General features: G+C 44.1%; 4 protein-coding genes across 5 annotated transcripts in view; 3 read left to right on the top strand and 1 right to left on the bottom strand.

Annotated features, from left to right (window-relative positions):
• The first annotated feature begins 336 nt into the window (after window positions 1–336).
• Window positions 337–8,374, top strand: memo1 (mediator of cell motility 1). Its single transcript, XM_062464359.1, has 9 exons — window positions 337–758; window positions 3,281–3,362; window positions 3,458–3,526; window positions 3,815–3,927; window positions 4,334–4,445; window positions 4,955–5,097; window positions 5,805–5,881; window positions 6,252–6,356; window positions 6,454–8,374. Exons 1-9 carry the CDS (start codon window positions 698–700, stop codon window positions 6,583–6,585), a joined length of 894 nt encoding a protein of 297 aa, XP_062320343.1. The 5' UTR covers window positions 337–697; the 3' UTR covers window positions 6,586–8,374.
• A 3,308-nt stretch (window positions 8,375–11,682) lies between these two features.
• srd5a2b (steroid-5-alpha-reductase, alpha polypeptide 2b) lies at window positions 11,683–14,145 on the top strand. Its single transcript, XM_062464363.1, has 5 exons — window positions 11,683–12,121; window positions 12,602–12,765; window positions 12,903–13,004; window positions 13,109–13,259; window positions 13,361–14,145. Exons 1-5 carry the CDS (start codon window positions 11,841–11,843, stop codon window positions 13,425–13,427), a joined length of 765 nt encoding a protein of 254 aa, XP_062320347.1. The 5' UTR covers window positions 11,683–11,840; the 3' UTR covers window positions 13,428–14,145.
• A 13-nt stretch (window positions 14,146–14,158) lies between these two features.
• On the bottom strand, window positions 14,159–17,138 carry mkks (MKKS centrosomal shuttling protein). The gene is made up of 4 exons (XM_062464360.1): window positions 15,931–17,138; window positions 15,479–15,660; window positions 15,053–15,163; window positions 14,159–14,942 (listed from the first exon to the last, which is right to left on the bottom strand). The coding sequence occupies exons 1-4, from the start codon at window positions 16,910–16,912 to the stop codon at window positions 14,511–14,513; spliced, it is 1,707 nt and encodes a 568-aa protein (XP_062320344.1). The 5' UTR covers window positions 16,913–17,138; the 3' UTR covers window positions 14,159–14,510.
• Window positions 17,139–17,377: 239 nt separating this feature from the next.
• Window positions 17,378–18,078, top strand: part of slx4ip (SLX4 interacting protein) — a 33,144-nt gene continuing 32,443 nt past the window's right edge. Inside the window, exons 1-2 of one of the 2 annotated variants that reach the window (XM_062464672.1) lie at window positions 17,378–17,417; window positions 17,985–18,033. In XM_062464672.1, the coding sequence (XP_062320656.1) occupies window positions 18,007–18,033 (27 nt within the window). In that variant the 5' untranslated portion in view covers window positions 17,378–17,417; window positions 17,985–18,006. Of the gene's footprint in view, window positions 17,418–17,928; window positions 18,034–18,078 lie in introns of those variants that run through there. The other variant, XM_062464671.1, reaches the window with a different exon arrangement.

Here is an 18,078-nt window from a genome sequence, read left to right as displayed (position 1 = left end):
TCTTTACAAAAACACTGACGTTACAAACGTTTTAAATGTCGGCGACAGACGATTTTGATCTGCTGGGCGGTGTTATTTGTACACACCCGAAAATCGCAAAAGTGACGCCAAAACATCGACCTTTGAATATGAGTTATGTTATGAAAATAACGAATAAAAACGGTATTAAGGGCTTGCTTAGCATGCATACATATTAAACAAGAACATATGGGATGATGACATCGACTCATCTAGTTTAATCTACTCAACCTCTTGATGAACCTCTTGTCCCGTGTGCATTTAGGGGGCACCGGCTTATAAACCATGCGTACCCAATACCCGACTTCTGTCAAATCCAGTTTAGCTATCCCACAGTGCTATTTTTGCTGGCAACAGACAAACTAGATCTGGGCTTTGTTCATCTGACACGGGCCTAGCAAACGAATTAATTAGACATTTAAAATATTAAAATTTCGTCCTTATCCCACCAGCTATTTTAGCTATTGTAAAGATATACAACTGGACATAAAATACCGGCTAGCTGAATTTATAAAAGTTAGCTGGCTTGCTATCTTAAGCTGCCACCTTTTTGTGTTCTTCGACTTCCGCTGTTTTCATTAGTGTTCTGAAGCCATTTGTTTTTCTACACTTTCACAGGTTTTTACTTTTTTACCCGACAAGATTTCAGCTAACCAAGATAGGCGGCTCGGGAACTAAGATGTCGAACCGTGTGGTGTGCAGAGAAGCAAGTCACGCCGGCAGCTGGTACACCGCTTCAGGTACCAGTGTGACGAGCAAGCCAGTAGTAGCTAAAACTGGGGGAGAAGGACTCGTTAATTTTCTTGTATCAAGCTCTGGCTCGCTGAAGTGGGGTTTAGTTAAGCTAGCTGGCTAGTTATACACGTCTAGGCCAGTGATTCCGTTCCGTCAACGGAACATGCAGTTGATATGACTCGTTAGCTTGCTGGCAAGCTAGCTAGCTAGCATTAGATTTAACATTAAACTTGTTAGTACCAGCAAGCTGGATGCCTATTTTGCTTGAGGTCCCGAAGACGATGTTCGGTCCATGAATCAACTTGAGACAAATGTCAGGACAATCAGGAGACTGTTCTCTGGAACCGGCTTGCTGTTACAAGACTTGGTTAGCTAGCTACTGACTGTACAGTAGCTACAAACCTCTCTTGACTGTTCTTTTGCTAGATTTAACATGCAAAGAAAAGAAATCGTGTCTCCAACATATTTTCTGTCTTGCATTTTCTTGTTATTTTTGCATGAATGTCATTAGTTAACATTCTTCATTTGACTATAAATACTCAGAATACATAATGTATAAATATGGACGTTCCTCGTCCATGGAAAATATTTCCATTCCAGGACAGTCAGCCGTTAGCAGACGGCACTAGGTTACGAAATGTTACATTAAAACGAACTTGCTAAAACAAACCTCTCGGGTTCACTGCATGTAGATTCAAGCCAGTTTAGCGTTATTATCGGACGGTCGGCAGAGGGGATTTATCATAACGACAACAACAAAAAACCTCTGTAATGTTTTCCTCCCTATTAGTTGGTGCAACATAAAGATAGTGTCTAGTACTGTTGTATCTAGTCAGAAACAGCCAGGAGTACCCAAGTGTTTCGTCAGATTTACAGTATGCTGGCATCCGTCTGACAGGGGTCGAGCATATTGCTGACCCTCTGTTGACATGTTTGCCTTGATCCCCTCAGCCCTGGAACAAAGGACCGGGTTGAGTCGCAAATTGATGATTCATGTTGCTTTGGCTCCCCCTCCCCCTCTGACTAGCGGGCTTCCTCTGTGTAGACAAGCGAGCTTGCCAGTTTATCCCATTTAAGCCCGTCATTCTGTACGTCACATCCGTACAGTGTTTCATATTTCTCTCAGATTTGACTCGAACTCTGACCAGAATGACTATCCGTTCCTATTAGTCGGAGTGTGTGTTGGGGATTGTGGGGCACTGCACAAAATAACATTGTAACTATTAATGATGGTCTTTGGCATGCTGATTAGGTGCAAAGCCATACCCAATTTGTGTAACAATAGTATTAATAAAGTGTATGTGGAGGATATTGTATAAATCCTAGAACCTTTTGTGCAGATTCAGGTCCATAGTGGGCAGACTGTCTGGGATTGGTTGTATAGCCTGACGGCACTAAGTAAATGTTTAAATTCATCAATCCCAAAAGGCAAAGATAAAGTATCAGCTGTTTTACAAGCAGCCAAACTAAGATGTATGAAAAAAATTATGATTAACGTAGTTGTCTTAGTTTGCTAAGATAACAAATTCCTGTGTCATGTAGTCGGTGAGAAACCTTGTGTAGAGAGGAGGTGTGGTGATCTGTCCTCAGTCCTTCGTTTCTGCTGCTCCTAGAGGCAGATCCACTCTGTCATGGACGTAGATCGACCTGCTTGTTAACCCTCGTGCTGCCTTCGGGTCACATGACCCAAAGGTTCATAACGAACCATCGTTGTGTTTACCCAATTTTACCCAATACAAAAACAAATTAACATAATTTTCTTTTAACCTTTGCAATGTGGGGGGTCTGAGACAGCCCAACGGTTAAAAGAAAATGCTTCACTTTGTCTTTGTATGCGGTAAATCTGTCGCAATACGACGGTGGGTCACAATGACTGATGGGTCAGAATGACCCGAAGATAACACAAGGGTTAAGTGTCAGAGGAAGACGGGGGCTTCTCTTAGGGCCAGACAGGCAGAACCTCTGCTAGCGTTGGATCAGGTGACGTGGCTAGCTGAGATGTCACCTCAGAGGACCACAACAGCATCTCTCTAGGGGCAGTTCTGTGAGCATCTGTGAAACCCTCTGTGATGTTGCTTGTTAAAAGGACTAAAATTGTATTTGATTCCTCACTTGTGTACCCATAGGCTAATCAGAACGAGCATTCCCCTCTGGGTAGGTAGGCTTTTCCTGTGGAAGTTTATCCAGTCCATTTTTATTTGAATGCTCTCCAGATCATTGTGTTCTTATGGGCCTGTGTACAAAAAAACATGTTTCTTTTTATTAATGAAAACGGCTACGATGAGTCATGCCTGCTCTCTTGTAGAGCACTCAGGAAATGGGTTTACTAACAGGAGTAGTGCAAATATAACATTTTATTTAGTGCAAAAAATATGTAAAGTATTATGCAAAGCCTCAATCACTCCGTTAAAACGATTTGGCTGATGGCATACAGTATAATAACAAGAACATTGTTCTTCACCTCTACATTGCATTGTTTCTGGTTGTGTATTTATAGAGACAATCAACAGTCTGTCTTTGTCTCCAGGTTCCCAGCTGAATGCACAATTAGAGGGCTGGTTGTCTCAAGCTCAATCCACCATCAGACCTGCTCGGGCCATCATAGCACCGTAAGCTGCCAGGGGAAAACCTTCAAATGTGTCCTGGTTGCTATTCATGGCCTGTATTGTGTAAATTGAATTCCCTGTCACACCTGCGTCCTCAGGCATGCTGGGTACACCTACTGTGGTGCCTGTGCAGCGCACGCCTACAAGCAAGTTGACCCTTCAGTTACGTGAGTCATGTGACCCCTCTCGTTATTATACCTTATTAAATGTGTCAGTCATACAAACACCTTATTAGCAGAAACTGACTTCTTGAAATACCTACTAGTAGAAACTAGTAGTTTTTTTTTAGTTGTTGTTTCGTTTTTTCATTTATTTTAGATGTATGATTTATCTACTTTTCCCCAAATCTGAGATATTGTGAACGGTTGGACCAGACTCCGGTTCAGACACTAGTTGCCTGTTTGTCAGTGTGCGGGCGGTTAGTGTGCTGAGGTGTTGTGTTCTTGCTCTCCCAGTCGCAGGGTGTTCATCCTGGGCCCCTCCCACCATGTGCCCCTGTCCCGCTGCGCTCTCTCCCCAGCAGAGATCTACAGAACTCCCCTGTACGACCTCAGGATCGACCAGAAGGGTGCGCCACCTTCCTTTTGGTCAAAAACGCATGTTTGTTTCAGAGGTTCCCACATTTCTGAAGTGTTGGGTGTGATGTTTAGAGAGGTGAACACTCATTTGTCTGCACGGCCATCAAAATGACGACTTGCTCAGTGGTGTTGTACCCTGTGTCAGCAGCGGGCACACTGTTCAGTATTCTACCCCTGTTGTGCAGTACTCAGCTGCACAGGGCAGCGGTACAGCTGTAAATATTCTCCTGTAACCAAACGACTCCCTGACAACAGAATGAAAGCCATGGACAAAGACGGCCCTCGGTGCTGCCAAGTCCTTGTGGAGATCCCTCCTCCATTATGGTCCTGTCTGAAGTAATGACTCGCTAGAGGTTGTGTGCATTTTCAAGCCAGCCCTCTCCTCTGTTTCGGCAGTTTATGCTGATCTGTGGAAAACCGGGATGTTCGAACGCATGAGCCTGCAGACTGATGAAGACGAGCACAGTATTGAGATGCACCTGCCTTACACTGCTAAAGCCATGGAGAGGTGAGGCCTGCTGCTGCAGGAGGGGAACTTACACACCTAGAAGATAACACGTAATCACCACACAATCCTCCTCTGGGATCTGGCCACGGTTCTTTAGTTTTATTAAGAAATCTGTTTTATTTTCAGTTTATAGTTTTATGTAAATCTTTTCCGTGCGTGGTTTGTAAATCTGTGTGGAGGGGTACCAGCCATAGGAGATCCAGATTGTGTGAGAACCAGACAGTGTTGGTGTCTGTGTTAGAACCCGCAGCTCTCCTCTGTTTCTCTTCATGCCCCTCGACTGCAGCCGTCACCACAACACATCCGTTTACACAGTGGAGGCTCTCTCGATTCCTTTTCCTCGTGATTTCAGAACCCCTGTGATTAATGAAGCGGCCTCTAACGCTGACAAACTGTCTTTTTTCCACTCTGCCTAAACTGGATGTGTTTTGACAGCGGGGCGAGGGCGCTCCCCTGGGTGTGGGGGGGGGGGATCCATTGCTCTGCTTGATTTGTGTCCCTTGCTGCAGCCATAAAGATGAGTTCAGCATCGTGCCAGTGCTGGTGGGAGCGCTGAGCGAGTCCAAGGAGCAGGAGTACGGGAAGCTGCTGAGCAAGTACCTGGCTGATCCCTCCAACCTCTTCATCATCTCCTCTGACTTCTGCCACTGGGGTGGGTACCTGCCTGGAGGAGGGAGAGGGGGAGAGAGAGATGGAAGCGAAAAGAGAGGGAGAGAGAGAGATGGAAGAGAGAAGAGAGGGAGAGGGGGAGAGAGAGATGGAAGAGAGAAGAGAGGGAGAGGGGGAGAGAGAGATGGAAGAGAAAAGAGAGGGAGAGAGAGATGGAAGAGAGAAGAGAGGAAGAGAGGGAGAGGGGGAGAGAGAGATGGAAGAGAGAAGAGAGGGAGAGGGGGAGAGAGAGATGGAAGAGAGAAGAGAGGGAGAGAGAGAGAGAGAGAGATGGAAGAGAGAAGAGAGGGAGAGGGGGAGAGAGAGATGGAAGAGAGAAGAGAAGGAGAGCGGGAGAGAGAGATGGAAGAGAGAAGAGAGGGAGAGGGGGAGAGAGAGATGGAAGAGAGAAGAGAAGGAGAGCGGGAGAGAGAGATGGAAGAGAGAAGAGAGGGAGAGAAGAAAGAAGATATAGGGAAGAGACGGGGAGAGAGAGAGAGAGATACAAAGATGGATGGAGAGAGATCCTCCATTTCTAGAGTTCAGTTTACAGAAACTATCTCTGTGCTTTATTTTAGAATTTTTAAGATTTTTACTATTTAGCTGGTGTTTTTGAATCCAAGGGATGTACAAATAGACTAAAACAAGGAGTAGAATGAATTCCTCTTCACTATCCAAGCTTATTTACTGAGACCTCTGTTCTCCCTGCAGGTCAGCGGTTCCGTTACACCTACTATGATGAAGCTCAAGGAGAGATCTATAGATCCATCGAGCACCTGGATAAAATGGTGAGCCCCTGCTGTGTGTGTGTGTGTGTGTGTGTGTGTGTGTGTGTGTGTGTGTAGCACCCGAGGTGGGATGTATTTCAGACACCCACACGGTGTTACCAGACTACTTAGTTTGAACATATTTAGAATACATTCATAAAACAAAAGATCTTTTTAGTTTGGGTGGTTTTAATCTTTGTGCGATTACATGTCCTGGATTTTTTTTTCTTCTTCAGCTCCCTGGTACAAGAGTAAACATCTCTCAACCTCTAATCTTTTAGATTTTTACTGTGAATCAGTTACGTTACCTGTCAGGGGACACCTTGAAAGTGAGAGCATCTCTACTGCCTCCACAAAATGACTTCTTCTCTGGTATTTTGTGTCTCCATAGGGGATGGGCATCATAGAACAGCTGGACCCAACGTCCTTCACCAACTACTTGAAGAAATACCACAACACCATCTGTGGTCGCCACCCCATCGGAGTGCTGCTGAACGTATGTACCATGTCACAATGTCAACATGGCCGCCGTGGTTCTGAGCGTGTGGAAGGCAGCTGTTCACTGACCGTCTCTGGGTTCGTTTCCTCTGCAGGCTGTGACTGAGCTGAGGAAGAGTGGCTTAGAAATGAACTTCTCTTTCCTGAACTATGCCCAGTCGAGCGAGTGCAGGAACTGGCAGGACAGCTCTGTGAGCTACGCTGCTGGGGCGCTCATCGTCCATTGAGGTCAACTTGCTGGGGAACAACGTAGCTTCGCCCCAACCCCGCCCCCCCGCTCTGCCCACAACCTTCTATCGCCATAACCTGCCCTGGACACTTCCCCCTAACTACGCCCTCTCTGACACACACACACACAAACATACACACACGCCTCATCTTTACAGAAAGGACCCAGACACTCACAGCCACTATATACAGCTAACCTTAATTCCTGAGTCTGTTATCTTTGTTCTCACCCCCCAAACCCCTCACCCCCCACCCCCCTCACATCCCACCTACCTCTCAGTTTGAAGTGAGATCTTGATTGAAACTGTTTGCTTAAAGTGCAGTTGCAGTATGAGGTTGTTGCAGGTTTGGAAGGGACAGTATATGGGTGTGGAGCCAGGCTAAGGAAGGGGGATTGCAATGACAGTAGTTGTCCTTTTTGGTTGTATTGATTCCCGAGCAGAATTTAGAAAAGAAAAGTATAAATGATGTAACAAGCATTAATCTTTACAGTTGTGCTCCCCTCAGCCTTGTGCTCATGTAATCTGCCCCGGGGAAGGAAGAATAATAAAACTACAGATGAAAAAGGAAAATAAATCAAGAATATTTTAATTAATAATATGAGACAAGGATTGTAATGAGTGTTTTGACTGACTACTGCTAGCTGTTAATCCTAGTGAGATCATGAGACAAGCTTCGCAGGTCGGTAGCTACAACCATCGTTGTTAAAACAAGCTGCCTACTGTTTTAGTTGCTACAAAGGGCAACCAAGTTCACTAACCATCTGCTGTACAAAACCAAAAACCTTTTTATATATATATATATATTACTCTCATATTAGTATATTCAAATATTAGCATTTCCAAATATCCTTTGTTCCCATTATCTTTGATTTGATGGTTTTGTAGTTTGAGGTGGCGTTTTGACAGGTGATATGATGTTAAACAAACTGTGTTATCATACTAGCTTCAAAGACGGTTACATACAAGTGGTTCAGTGATGTTACAATTATGAAGCCTTAACCGTCACCCTGGATGCATAGTTGGAGTTATCCGTTGGTCAGGATGGTCATTACTAACACATCCCTCTGGTCTCCTGTGGTCATGCTGGCTAGCGCCTGGTTTCTGGATTTGAGTGCTAGTATGTTCAATACTATCACATGGCTACTGAACTCCCCCTGTCCTACTGGAGGTGGAAGGCAAATTCAAGATAAGCATGTCACACTGTGTGCTATTGTGCCTTGAATCACTGTTGCACATATACATCTGAGGAGTCTGTTTGCATTTCTGTTCAGTCTTATTTAGAATGTGAAAGTCATTCTGCTTGGCTAATCCCCAACATGGCTGTCAGTCACCCCACCACTCAGTGATTGGTCCATTGCTGAAGGAGAACTGTGCCACTCAGTGATTGGTCCATTGCTGAAGGAGAACTGTGCCACTCAGTGATTGGTCCATTGCTGAAGGAGAACTGTGATCTTCTTCGTTCAGCAGGGGAGGGGAGTGTCTCTGCTCCACCTCTGTCCGTCAGACAGACCCAGCCTAAACTACACTGTCCCTACTCACCAGGCTCTTTATGGTTTCTTTATGTCGTTTTTTTCTTCCTGTCAGTAACTGTTTTATGTTTTATTCTTATTGTTGCATCGAGAGTGAAAGGTCACAAGTCACAAACCTCCATAATGAAATATACTTAAGTGCTCCCAAAAGGAGTTTTCTAATCTCAGGTTCCACAGATACAACATCATTAAATGCTCTCAAAATAAGATGTAGGATTCATGTTACAAAAAAAAAAGTAAAATGTACTGAAAATGAAGTCTTCTTGTGTGTTTTGTTGGAATGCTTAACGTTATCAGATCTGTTAAATTAGGATGTAATACACATGATCTACCACCAGAGGGAGTTATGTGTTGGAGTTTCCCAGACCTCAGTTCATTAGAAACCTCTACAACTATCACATTTTTATTTCTCATAAATCACGTACTCTGTATGTGGCACTGTTTCAGAACACGCTTTAAACTGTGTTATTGTGAGTTCTCTTTTAGCTGTGTGGTCGCGTGGCGGTTGGTGTCGGATGAGAAGCTTTAGGAAAGGAGAAAGCCAGACCCGGGTCAGGCGGTAGCAGATCCGCAGCTCTGATGTAGAGTGCTTCGGCGAGTCCGTCCAACAATGTGCTAACCCTTGTGCTGCCTTCGGGTCACATGACCCAAAGGTTCATAACGAACCATCATTGTGTTTACCCAATTTTACCCAATACAAAAACAAATAAAAATAATTTTCTTTTAACCTTTGCAATGTGGGGGGTCTGAGACAGCCCAACGGTTAAAAGAAAATGCTTCACTTTGTTTTTGTATGCGGTAAAGTTGTCGCAATACGACGGTGGGTCACAATGACTGATGGGTCAGAATGACCCGAAGATAAACCCTAGCCTTGCTATGAGCTCATGGCAGCTGCTCTGTGATTGCAGCCTGTCTGGCGATGGAAGCTGGTGGTTATGGGAACTGGTTAGTGACTGGAATCTGACTCAAATCTGCCAAAAATGCGTCCCCGAACTACGCAGTTTAGATTATACTCTAGTTCATTGATCAGGTAAAGCGACAGACACATACATACATTTAAGAGTATTTTGATTTTGGTTTTGTGATGGTTATAGTCAGGGCTCTCAGGGGGTGGTGCTGGTGATGTTTTCTGAGTGGCATTTAACTCTGTATAACTCGAGACAATAATCTCGGCCGAAATCTTCTCTCAGTATGCCCGCGCCTTGCCCAAACGGGAAGTTATCCCGTACTTCTCAGCGTGAGAAATGGTTGAAATGCGTGAGAAATACAAGGTGTTGCGTGAGAAATGGCTGAAAAGCGTCTCACGGCGAATGCCTGGAAGTTGAGAGCCCTGGTTATAATTTTAAATATATTTTTCATGTCTTGCACACATATTTAAGTATTTACATTTTTGATTTGTGATGCTTACGAAATCTTTTCTTGCCGTTCTGTAAGGAGAAATAATAAGGGTTAACTCTTTGGCAGAACATTTACTTCTTTGTCCATACTGGGTGTGCCTAATCCACAGAATTAGCATTCACACAGAATAAAGGATTATGTGAAATTGTACACATCATGTCAGGTACTTGTAATTTTAAAATCTGTTGATGCAAGTGTTTCGCTGTGTAGGTTTCACAGAGAAATCTTCGCCCCATTCGGAGTTGTATCACCTGCCTCGATTATATTTACCTTGAAACTGAATCTCAACATTCCGGACTAAAATCAGAACATCTATGGAAAGTGTACGATTCATGTCTTGTTTTCGTGGTGATGCTGTAGCCTAATACAGAACTACTTTAACGTGACCAATTTGGTTCGTGGTTATGGAATAAAAACGCCCTGGCTTCGTGCACGACAGGACGTCTTGTAGGCCTATCATGTGGTTAGACCACCCAAATGCCATTTTTCACCAGATGTTGGTCTCCGATGCCACAAGTTGCTGGACGGGCAGCAACAGCTGAAGCAGGGAGGCTGGAACAAGGCGGGCGGAGCCGGAGCCAGGCGGTGCAGAGGTCTCGGCCCAGGACACAGCACGAAGGAGCCAGCCCTCTATGGTGGAGAGCGGCTGGATCGGATTGAATGTTAAATAACAATGAAAAAAAAACAACAACTTTGAAATCTTCTCTCATTTTGAACAAGGGGTGAGACAGTACAGGGTGACGTGAAAACCCGAGTTATTCAGATTGAGCCCAAAATTGGGACAATCTAAATTGTTCACGTCAAGATTTGGTCCTGATTTTTATGATTATGATAAGACAGACCTATAAACCGTCTACGATTCTTATAGTCAAACCAACTTAGATGATTACAGGGATATTGCAGACAAAGGTCAGTCTAGTGTCGTCATGATCTCCACACTACATTTCTTCATCACAACACAAGTCCAGATTAGATCAAACTGGAATTAAAGGAACTGTCTGATTTCCTCTCCATGAAGGAAACCTGCATGTGTTCACTCACAGACCAAAGCAGAGTGAGAGTGTTGGAATCCACCAAACTACACTCCCATCAACCTCCCAGATTTTATAACGGTAAGTCCGGAGGAAGCAGGATGTTTGTTGTTTTGGGGAGAACACTTTGGCATGCCGCTGTTCTTGTGTGGTTGCTACTGCCTGAAGCCTGGCATCAGTTGAATGTGACAGACGTGATGTCATTAAATATGACTTCCCCTCTGTTGTGGGCTGTGATGGTATTACTAACACCTGTAAAGATTGACACCAAAACCAAGATTAAACCTTCTCCTCAACTTCTGTAAAGCAGTCTGACAGAGTAGGTTTAGCTTAGTGTGTTGCCTTGCAGTTGTGACAGCATGGTTGGACGTTTTGTTCACCTCAATATTCAATCCATCATCTGGTGTGAGAGAAGAGATGGAAGGGTAATGTCTGGTGTCTGAAGTTACTGGTGTATGAACACATCCAGTTACTGCTGGTGAGTTATGAGTGCCCATGAACACATCCAGTTACTGCTGGTGAGTTATGAGTGCCCATGAACACATCCAGGAGATGACGCCAGGATTGTTTTGAAATCTGAAACCAAGTTTTTTGGACAAAGAACTTCACATTCAGTTGCAACTTAAATTTGGGTCTGAAACAATTTCGCTTTAATGGAGCTAATAAATTGCTACTGGCCAGTGTTCCCTGACTATAGCTCATGGATGAATTTATTGAAAACATTCAATGAGCTTGCATAAACTGCCTTGACTCTGCTCGGAAATCCCTCTAATAGGCGTTGCAACATTAATGCTGGATTTATTTCTACTCAGCCACAAGAGCATAAGTGGGTTCAGGCATTGATGTTAGGCAAAGAGGCAGGGCTCACAGAGAGCGTTTCTCACTGTGCTGGATGGAGTTGAGATCAAGCCTTTGGGACTGCTGGTGTTTAATATCTGTCAAGTAACAGCACTCATACTACGCATTATATTGATTTCGATGCACTGGAACACATTCACACACAGCATGTCAAGACACTGGGTCCTTCTTTTCCGTTTTTGGTTTACTTTTAGTTCACTCACCTTTCCATTTCTCTCTCTGTCTCTCTCTCCCCTCGCTCTCTTTTTCACAGTTCCCGGCTCTCTCTGTTTCTCGTTTGCTCTCTCTGTCTCTCACCAACTCTGTCACACTCTCCTAGATTTGGGGAGGAGTCAGAGAAGCTGTTTCTCTTCAGCCGGGATTGTACAAATACTAGAGATACTGTCAGCAGAGTTTGGTCGTGACCCAGCCGACCCCAGCTGAGTCCAGGACCTACATGATGCACTGCTGGGAAAACGGGATCCACGTTCTCTGTTGTGGGCTGATCCTGGGCGGCGCAGGCCACCTGGTCGGGGTCAGGACGTCCCAGGCATCCTACGGACGCTACTTGGGCGTCTCCACCACTGCCAGGAAGATACCAGCCCGGGTGGCCTGGTTCTTCCAGGAGCTTCCTGCTCTTCTGGTTCCCCTGCTGCTGCTGGTGCTCACCACCAGCAGACCCTCCGGCCTGGGGAGACACCTGCTCCTTGGAACCTTCTGCCTTCACTACTTTCAAAGGTAAGAAGAGTCCAGCAGAGTTGTGAGAGCCTTGTGTTGATGGTGTGCTTACTGTACACGCAGCAACCCCAACAGCTGAGAAAGCGATACTGTGTGTTGAAAGGGAATATTCATGACACCCATTCGAATTTAGCGTATGTATACCGCACCTATTTCTTCTCTGCAAGTGGAAATGTGGGACCCGTCTCTAATTTCACCCAGATAATAAGATGGGGACTTTGAATAGAGGGCTTTCAATAAGGATAGAGGCCTCCCTGGTGGGGTAATCCCACAGCCAGAAACACCCGCAGGAATGCACTGGTGACCTGCCACACCGGGGGGGGGACATTTCTGTGGTGCCATAAAAAGTCCAAACTTCTGTCAATATGCCAACATAAAAAGAAATTGCTACACCACGTGAATGTCAGGTTTACTGTTTTTTGTACATTTTCTTTACTAACCTGTGACAATCAGGTCTTTCTGTTTTTCAACCTCCTGCAGGGTTTTTGTGTATTCCCTGCTAACCAAGGGTCAGCCCTTTCCCTTGGATGTGATGCTGACAGCTGCCCTGTTCTGCACTGTGAATGGGTTTCTGCAAGCACATTATCTGCTACACTGTGCCCAGTATGAGGATGACTGGGCGTCCGACTGCCGTTTTCTGATGGGTGAGAGAGGCAGATCTCAAAATGGCCGTCTTTCACCAAAACATTAGGTCTCTTTTGGTAAACAGTTGCCTCGCAACAGATAATTGCCAATTAGAAAACATTCTTACCTCATAAGTAGGATTTTATTTTCCATCTAGGTTTGATGATGTTTCTCATCGGAATGGCCATCAACATCCATAGCGACTATATTCTACGCAACCTACGGAAATCAGGAGAGGTTGTGTACAAGATTCCTAAAGGTGATTATGTACAATACAATGTAATGTAACACCTACCACCAGACTTGTAGATATCGTGGTCTTTTACAACGCTATCGATAACGTGTTAATGTTTTATATCGCAGGAGGCCTGTTTGAGTATGTGTCTGGAGCCAACTACTTTGGGGAGATCTTGGAATGGTTTGGTTACGCCATAGCCACCTGGTCACTACCAACTCTCTCATTTGCCCTGTTCAGTTTGTGCTTCATTGGCCCACGGGCATACCATCATCACAGGTACAGAACCAAGAAAGAACCTCTACAGTAAAGTACATAAAATTAAAAGTATTTAATTGACCCAGACTAACTCATCCATGTCCTTGCTCCTATTGTCACAGGTTTTATCATGAACACTTCAAAGACTATCCCAGGTTACGAAAAGCTCTGATTCCATTCATCTTTTGAAAGAGGAGGGCAAGGGACAAAAAATTATGTTGTACGATATTGACTTTAGGAATGTGTCAAACGCTCGTTATATACTTGTGTTGTTTCAATGTCCCATCTCTCATCTGCTCCTCTATTTCAAAAACTCCAGATTCAAACCATTTATGACATCAATATTTTTTAAATGTGTTTTTATTAAATGAAATAGTCCTAGGCAGTTCCAAGACTTACTCTAAAGTAAATTCACAGGTCCAATTATGGAAAAGCTTTTCCCATCAGGAAAAAAATGGTCAACTCATTTGTTTCACTCATAGTGGCATCATGTATCATTACTATCACCGGTACTCAGGAGTCGATACATACATTACCAATATCCGCCCCAAGGATACACGCACCCACTCAGATATACTCATACAACTATCTGTTATTTTTTTGTATTTCAAATTGTGCCCCCATAATCCTGATAAATATTATCAGAAATTGCACTTATTTCACTGCACTAGAAGCTCAAACTGCTCCTACCTTTCCATTGTAATCTTCATCACTGTATAATCATTCACGATGACATCATAGTCCTATGGCATGCAATCAGTTCAGAACATTGCATTACTCCATTTCTGAATACCTTTCTCAAATACAGCAGTAGTCTTGACAGGTCATTTGCATGGTGAAACCGAAAACAATGAAGGGAAGATGAACAGGTATAACAAGTATAACAGGTATAACAGGTATAACAGATATAACAGGTATGACAAAATATGCTAATAAACTCTTTATTTTCTTTATCTCATGGCTTTTCTAGTATTTTCTCTTTTGTGTTGACATGATAAGTTTATTTAATAATATCAAAGTTAAACTTCCAAATATATGAAATATATTGACATATTCATGGAAGACATTCATATTGACTTATTTTATCCTCTATGATTTCTATGGAAGTATTTACAGAATCCCTTCCCAGAAGTATAATTAATAAACACTACTTACACCTAGTGTCAGAAGTAAGGTATTACAAAACAGGCCTACACAGCACATACAGAAAAGACACACAGTAAAAACGCTCTAATCAATCAAACATTCTACCACGTAAAAAGCACAATCTCACTAGTTTACATCTTGAATGATATACCTAATATCCAACACAAGATTAGCGGTCTCCACGGCAACTTGCAGAGCATTGAGCTTGGCTGTGAAAGAGTCCAGCAGCCGAGGCTTGGCAGTGGACGTTCTACTCACACCTGCCGGGGGGAACTCCAGGTAGCGGCAGTTAAGGGGGGTCCAGTCCAGCCCCGGCCTGTTCTCCAGCAGACCACACCCACAGGCGCTCGCCACGCCCCCCCACCGGCCCCGAGTGGCCTCGTCTCTGGGAACGGTCCACCGGTGAGCATGTGACAGATCTATGAGGCATTCTCCACCCTCGTGCTCCAGCGCGCGGGCCACAGACTCCAGGGAGCAGCAGAATGCCCGTGTTCCCAGCAGATACTCGGCCTGAGAACACCCAACTGCACATGCTGACTCTGCTCCTCCTTCCAGGCTCTGTGATGGAAACATGACTGAAATGTGGTACCGTGATACTGGAAACACAGTGATAGTCATCTGCGCCATAGCTCATGTGTTGCAGTTGGATGTGTGAGGGAGGTGCGGACCTTGTGTCTAATGTGAGCTGCCAGGTGTGTTTCTGTGCACCCGCCTCCTAAGAGAGCAGAGGGTTCTCTCAGGGTCAGCCTCAGCACCCGCTCTGCCTTCCCACACGCCACCTGAAATACACCACAGGACATCAGAAGACAGAGAGGAACATCCATCATCAGAATTTCTAGTACAATAGAGTCAAGTACTCATCAATGATGCAAACTTTTAATGGAAACTTTTTAGAAAATATTTTTTTTAAACCTTTCGAAATGAAAATCGAAAATATTTCTTCAACCTTAGAAATAATTTTTTGAAACTTATTTTTCGAAAATGTGTGCAACCTTTAAAAACATTTTTTTTTTTTTAAACGTTCTAAACTACATGTTGGTTTAAGATACGCCAACACGAAGAAGAATTGAAACAGGAAGTGAGGTCGCGCTCACCCTCAGCTCGCTGAGCATGGTTTCATTCCTGTGGCAGAGGACCATGGTGCAGACGACCGACTCCCCAACAGGAAGCAGATGAAGCATCTGTTTGGATCCAAACTGTTTTACGGTCACACCTTTCACCTGTCCGTAAGCCCCAGGCGGGATTGGACAGTAGAACGTGGATACAGGCTGAGCACCTAAGAGATGAATTCACAATAGGTTGGGAAACTAGTCAGGTGGCTGAGCGGTTAGGGAATCGGGCTAGTAATCTGAAGGTTGCCAGTTCAATTCCCGGCCATGCAAAATGATGTTGTGTCCTTGGGCAAGGCACTTCCCCCTACTTGCTTCAGGGGAATGTCCCTGTACTTACTGTAAGTCGCTCTGGATAAGAGCGTCTGCTAAATGTAAATGTAACTACATAAGACATGAGTTTTTTTCTTTGTGGCTGAATAGTTTGTCATACATACCCGTCATCTGAAGGATTGGCTCCACTTGTGTGACTCCTAGTCTCTCTATCACAACGACATTGTGTCTCCTGAGGTAATGCTGCAGGACTGGATGGATTACCTTCTGACAGGCAAACACGACCACGTTCTCCTTCACCGCCTGCTCCCCCAGTTTCAGGAGCTGCTCCAGGACGTCTGACTCTGGATCAGCCCCTGGCTGCACCTCCACAGTCCCCTCACCCAGGCCAGCCAGATCCCCGGAGAGAGACACATTGAACAACACCAGGCGGAGTCCGACTGACAGCTTATCCACATTTGTGAGGGAAAGCATTTCTGGTGCCTCCACCAGCAAACCTGGAAACACGACAGAGTCGAGCACAGGCTGCCCCTCGATGGGGACGGTCACTGTCCTGCCTAGACAGACCTTTTCTGGGGAGTTGCATGGGACAGACAGTAAGAAGGCCTGGACAGTCAGTGTGCTGACATGCTGTAGTTCTCTCTCTGTCAGCATACAAGCTGGTTTGCTGGATATTACAGTGTGGGCTAAAGTTACCAGACTCTGGCTGCTGGTGTAGTCTATTTTGACTTTACAAGAGCAATCTTCCTGATTAAGATAACTGGTACACATTCCCAATATTTGTCTGTACACTTCTATTGCAACGCTTCCCCTTAGACCAGACTCCCTCGCTTGGTGAATGAGGGAAAAGCAAAGAATGCCAGTAAACAAACCACAGTCACTAAAACGCGACACATGATTAAGAATCGAAGCTGTGATAAGTTTGAGCAAAGGTTCCGATGACGGAACGGCTTGAAGGAGCACAGACGACGTAGACGTTGTTATGACGTGGCCTCCCACGTTGTTGTGTAGTTGCTTCAGTCTGCCTTTGGGTCCGAAAGAAGACGAGAGGATCTGCCTCATAAGGCTAATTTTACGATAGATTTCACTGTTACTCAACGGACAATCAGTGCAAACAGACGGTGATTTTTTGGAGAGTCGAGACATGGCTCACGTCGTTAGCTCAACTATGCAGCTAGCTAGCAGATATGAGTTACTGTATACTCTGGATCAAGTATAAAGATATCAAAGTTGTTTTGAAACCACTAACGTTAGTACACTCTCCAACTGTGCGGTACGACATCATGGTAACAAATGAACGGCAATATACATATAAAGTTAAAGATTTAAGTTGTTGCCGTAAGATAAGCAGTTTCATGGGGCCAAGAAGTGACGTCAGCTGTTCTGCTATCCTATACCTGCCTGACCAGAAATCAACAAAAGGGAGCCGCTGAAATCTGAAAAGTATTGTTTTGTGCTTTATTCCAAATAAATTATACAATAAAATCTCCATTATAACACTTTTGTCCACATATGGTTGTAGATATCGTGAATGCTTATGTTTTTATTTAAATTAATAACAGGCTTTTTTCCGGTATTCAACCTGTTCCCATGGCAGTGGCGATAGCGTCAGGGTCCTCATGTCACTTCAAAACATTTGGCGCAAGAATTGGTAGGTTGAAAATAAAAGTGATGAATACTCGATCTAAGATCTATTAAAAACAGAGTGATTAAATTGATTCATAACCAAATGCTGATTGTTTATTACCCAGACAAGGAATGTATACATTTGTATTGAATACGATAACTATGATATATTCTACTTTAATCAGTGCAACTTGAAAACGTAGAGCTATCAAGGATTGATTCGCTAACTAAACTACTAGGCGAGATCTAGCTAGCTAGTCAAGATAGCTCTAAGATCTAGGTCGACCAAGTACTAGTGCTACTGTAGTTAAATATTTTTATCACAATAAAATACATTATTGACTAGATCGTTAGATCACGTTGAGCCACTCCTGTGACACCTTTCCTGCTTGGCTGTAGAACATAAGGTGTTTTAATGTCTAGGCTACAATGAAAACTACGTATAACTCTTTCTATGACAAATAGTTTATTCGTAAAATATTGTACCCATAACCAAATTAAAAGCGTGTTAAAAGCATGTTTTTGTTAAAACGGTTCCAAACGTGGCACAGATTCGATACATCGACGTCTTTCTTTTCTTTTCAGATTACAGACGATTCCGGTGCCTTTTCAAAATGCCTCCCCACAAGTTTGTCATTAAGGTGAGTGAAAAGATGGGTAGTATTAATAAGCAATATCAGCTGGAG

This window comes from Osmerus eperlanus, chromosome 6 (genome assembly GCF_963692335.1).
Source record: "Osmerus eperlanus chromosome 6, fOsmEpe2.1, whole genome shotgun sequence".
NCBI lineage: Eukaryota > Metazoa > Chordata > Actinopteri > Osmeriformes > Osmeridae > Osmerus > Osmerus eperlanus.
Note: the sequence above shows the minus strand (reverse complement) of the source record. Positions and strands in the feature narration are given on the sequence as shown.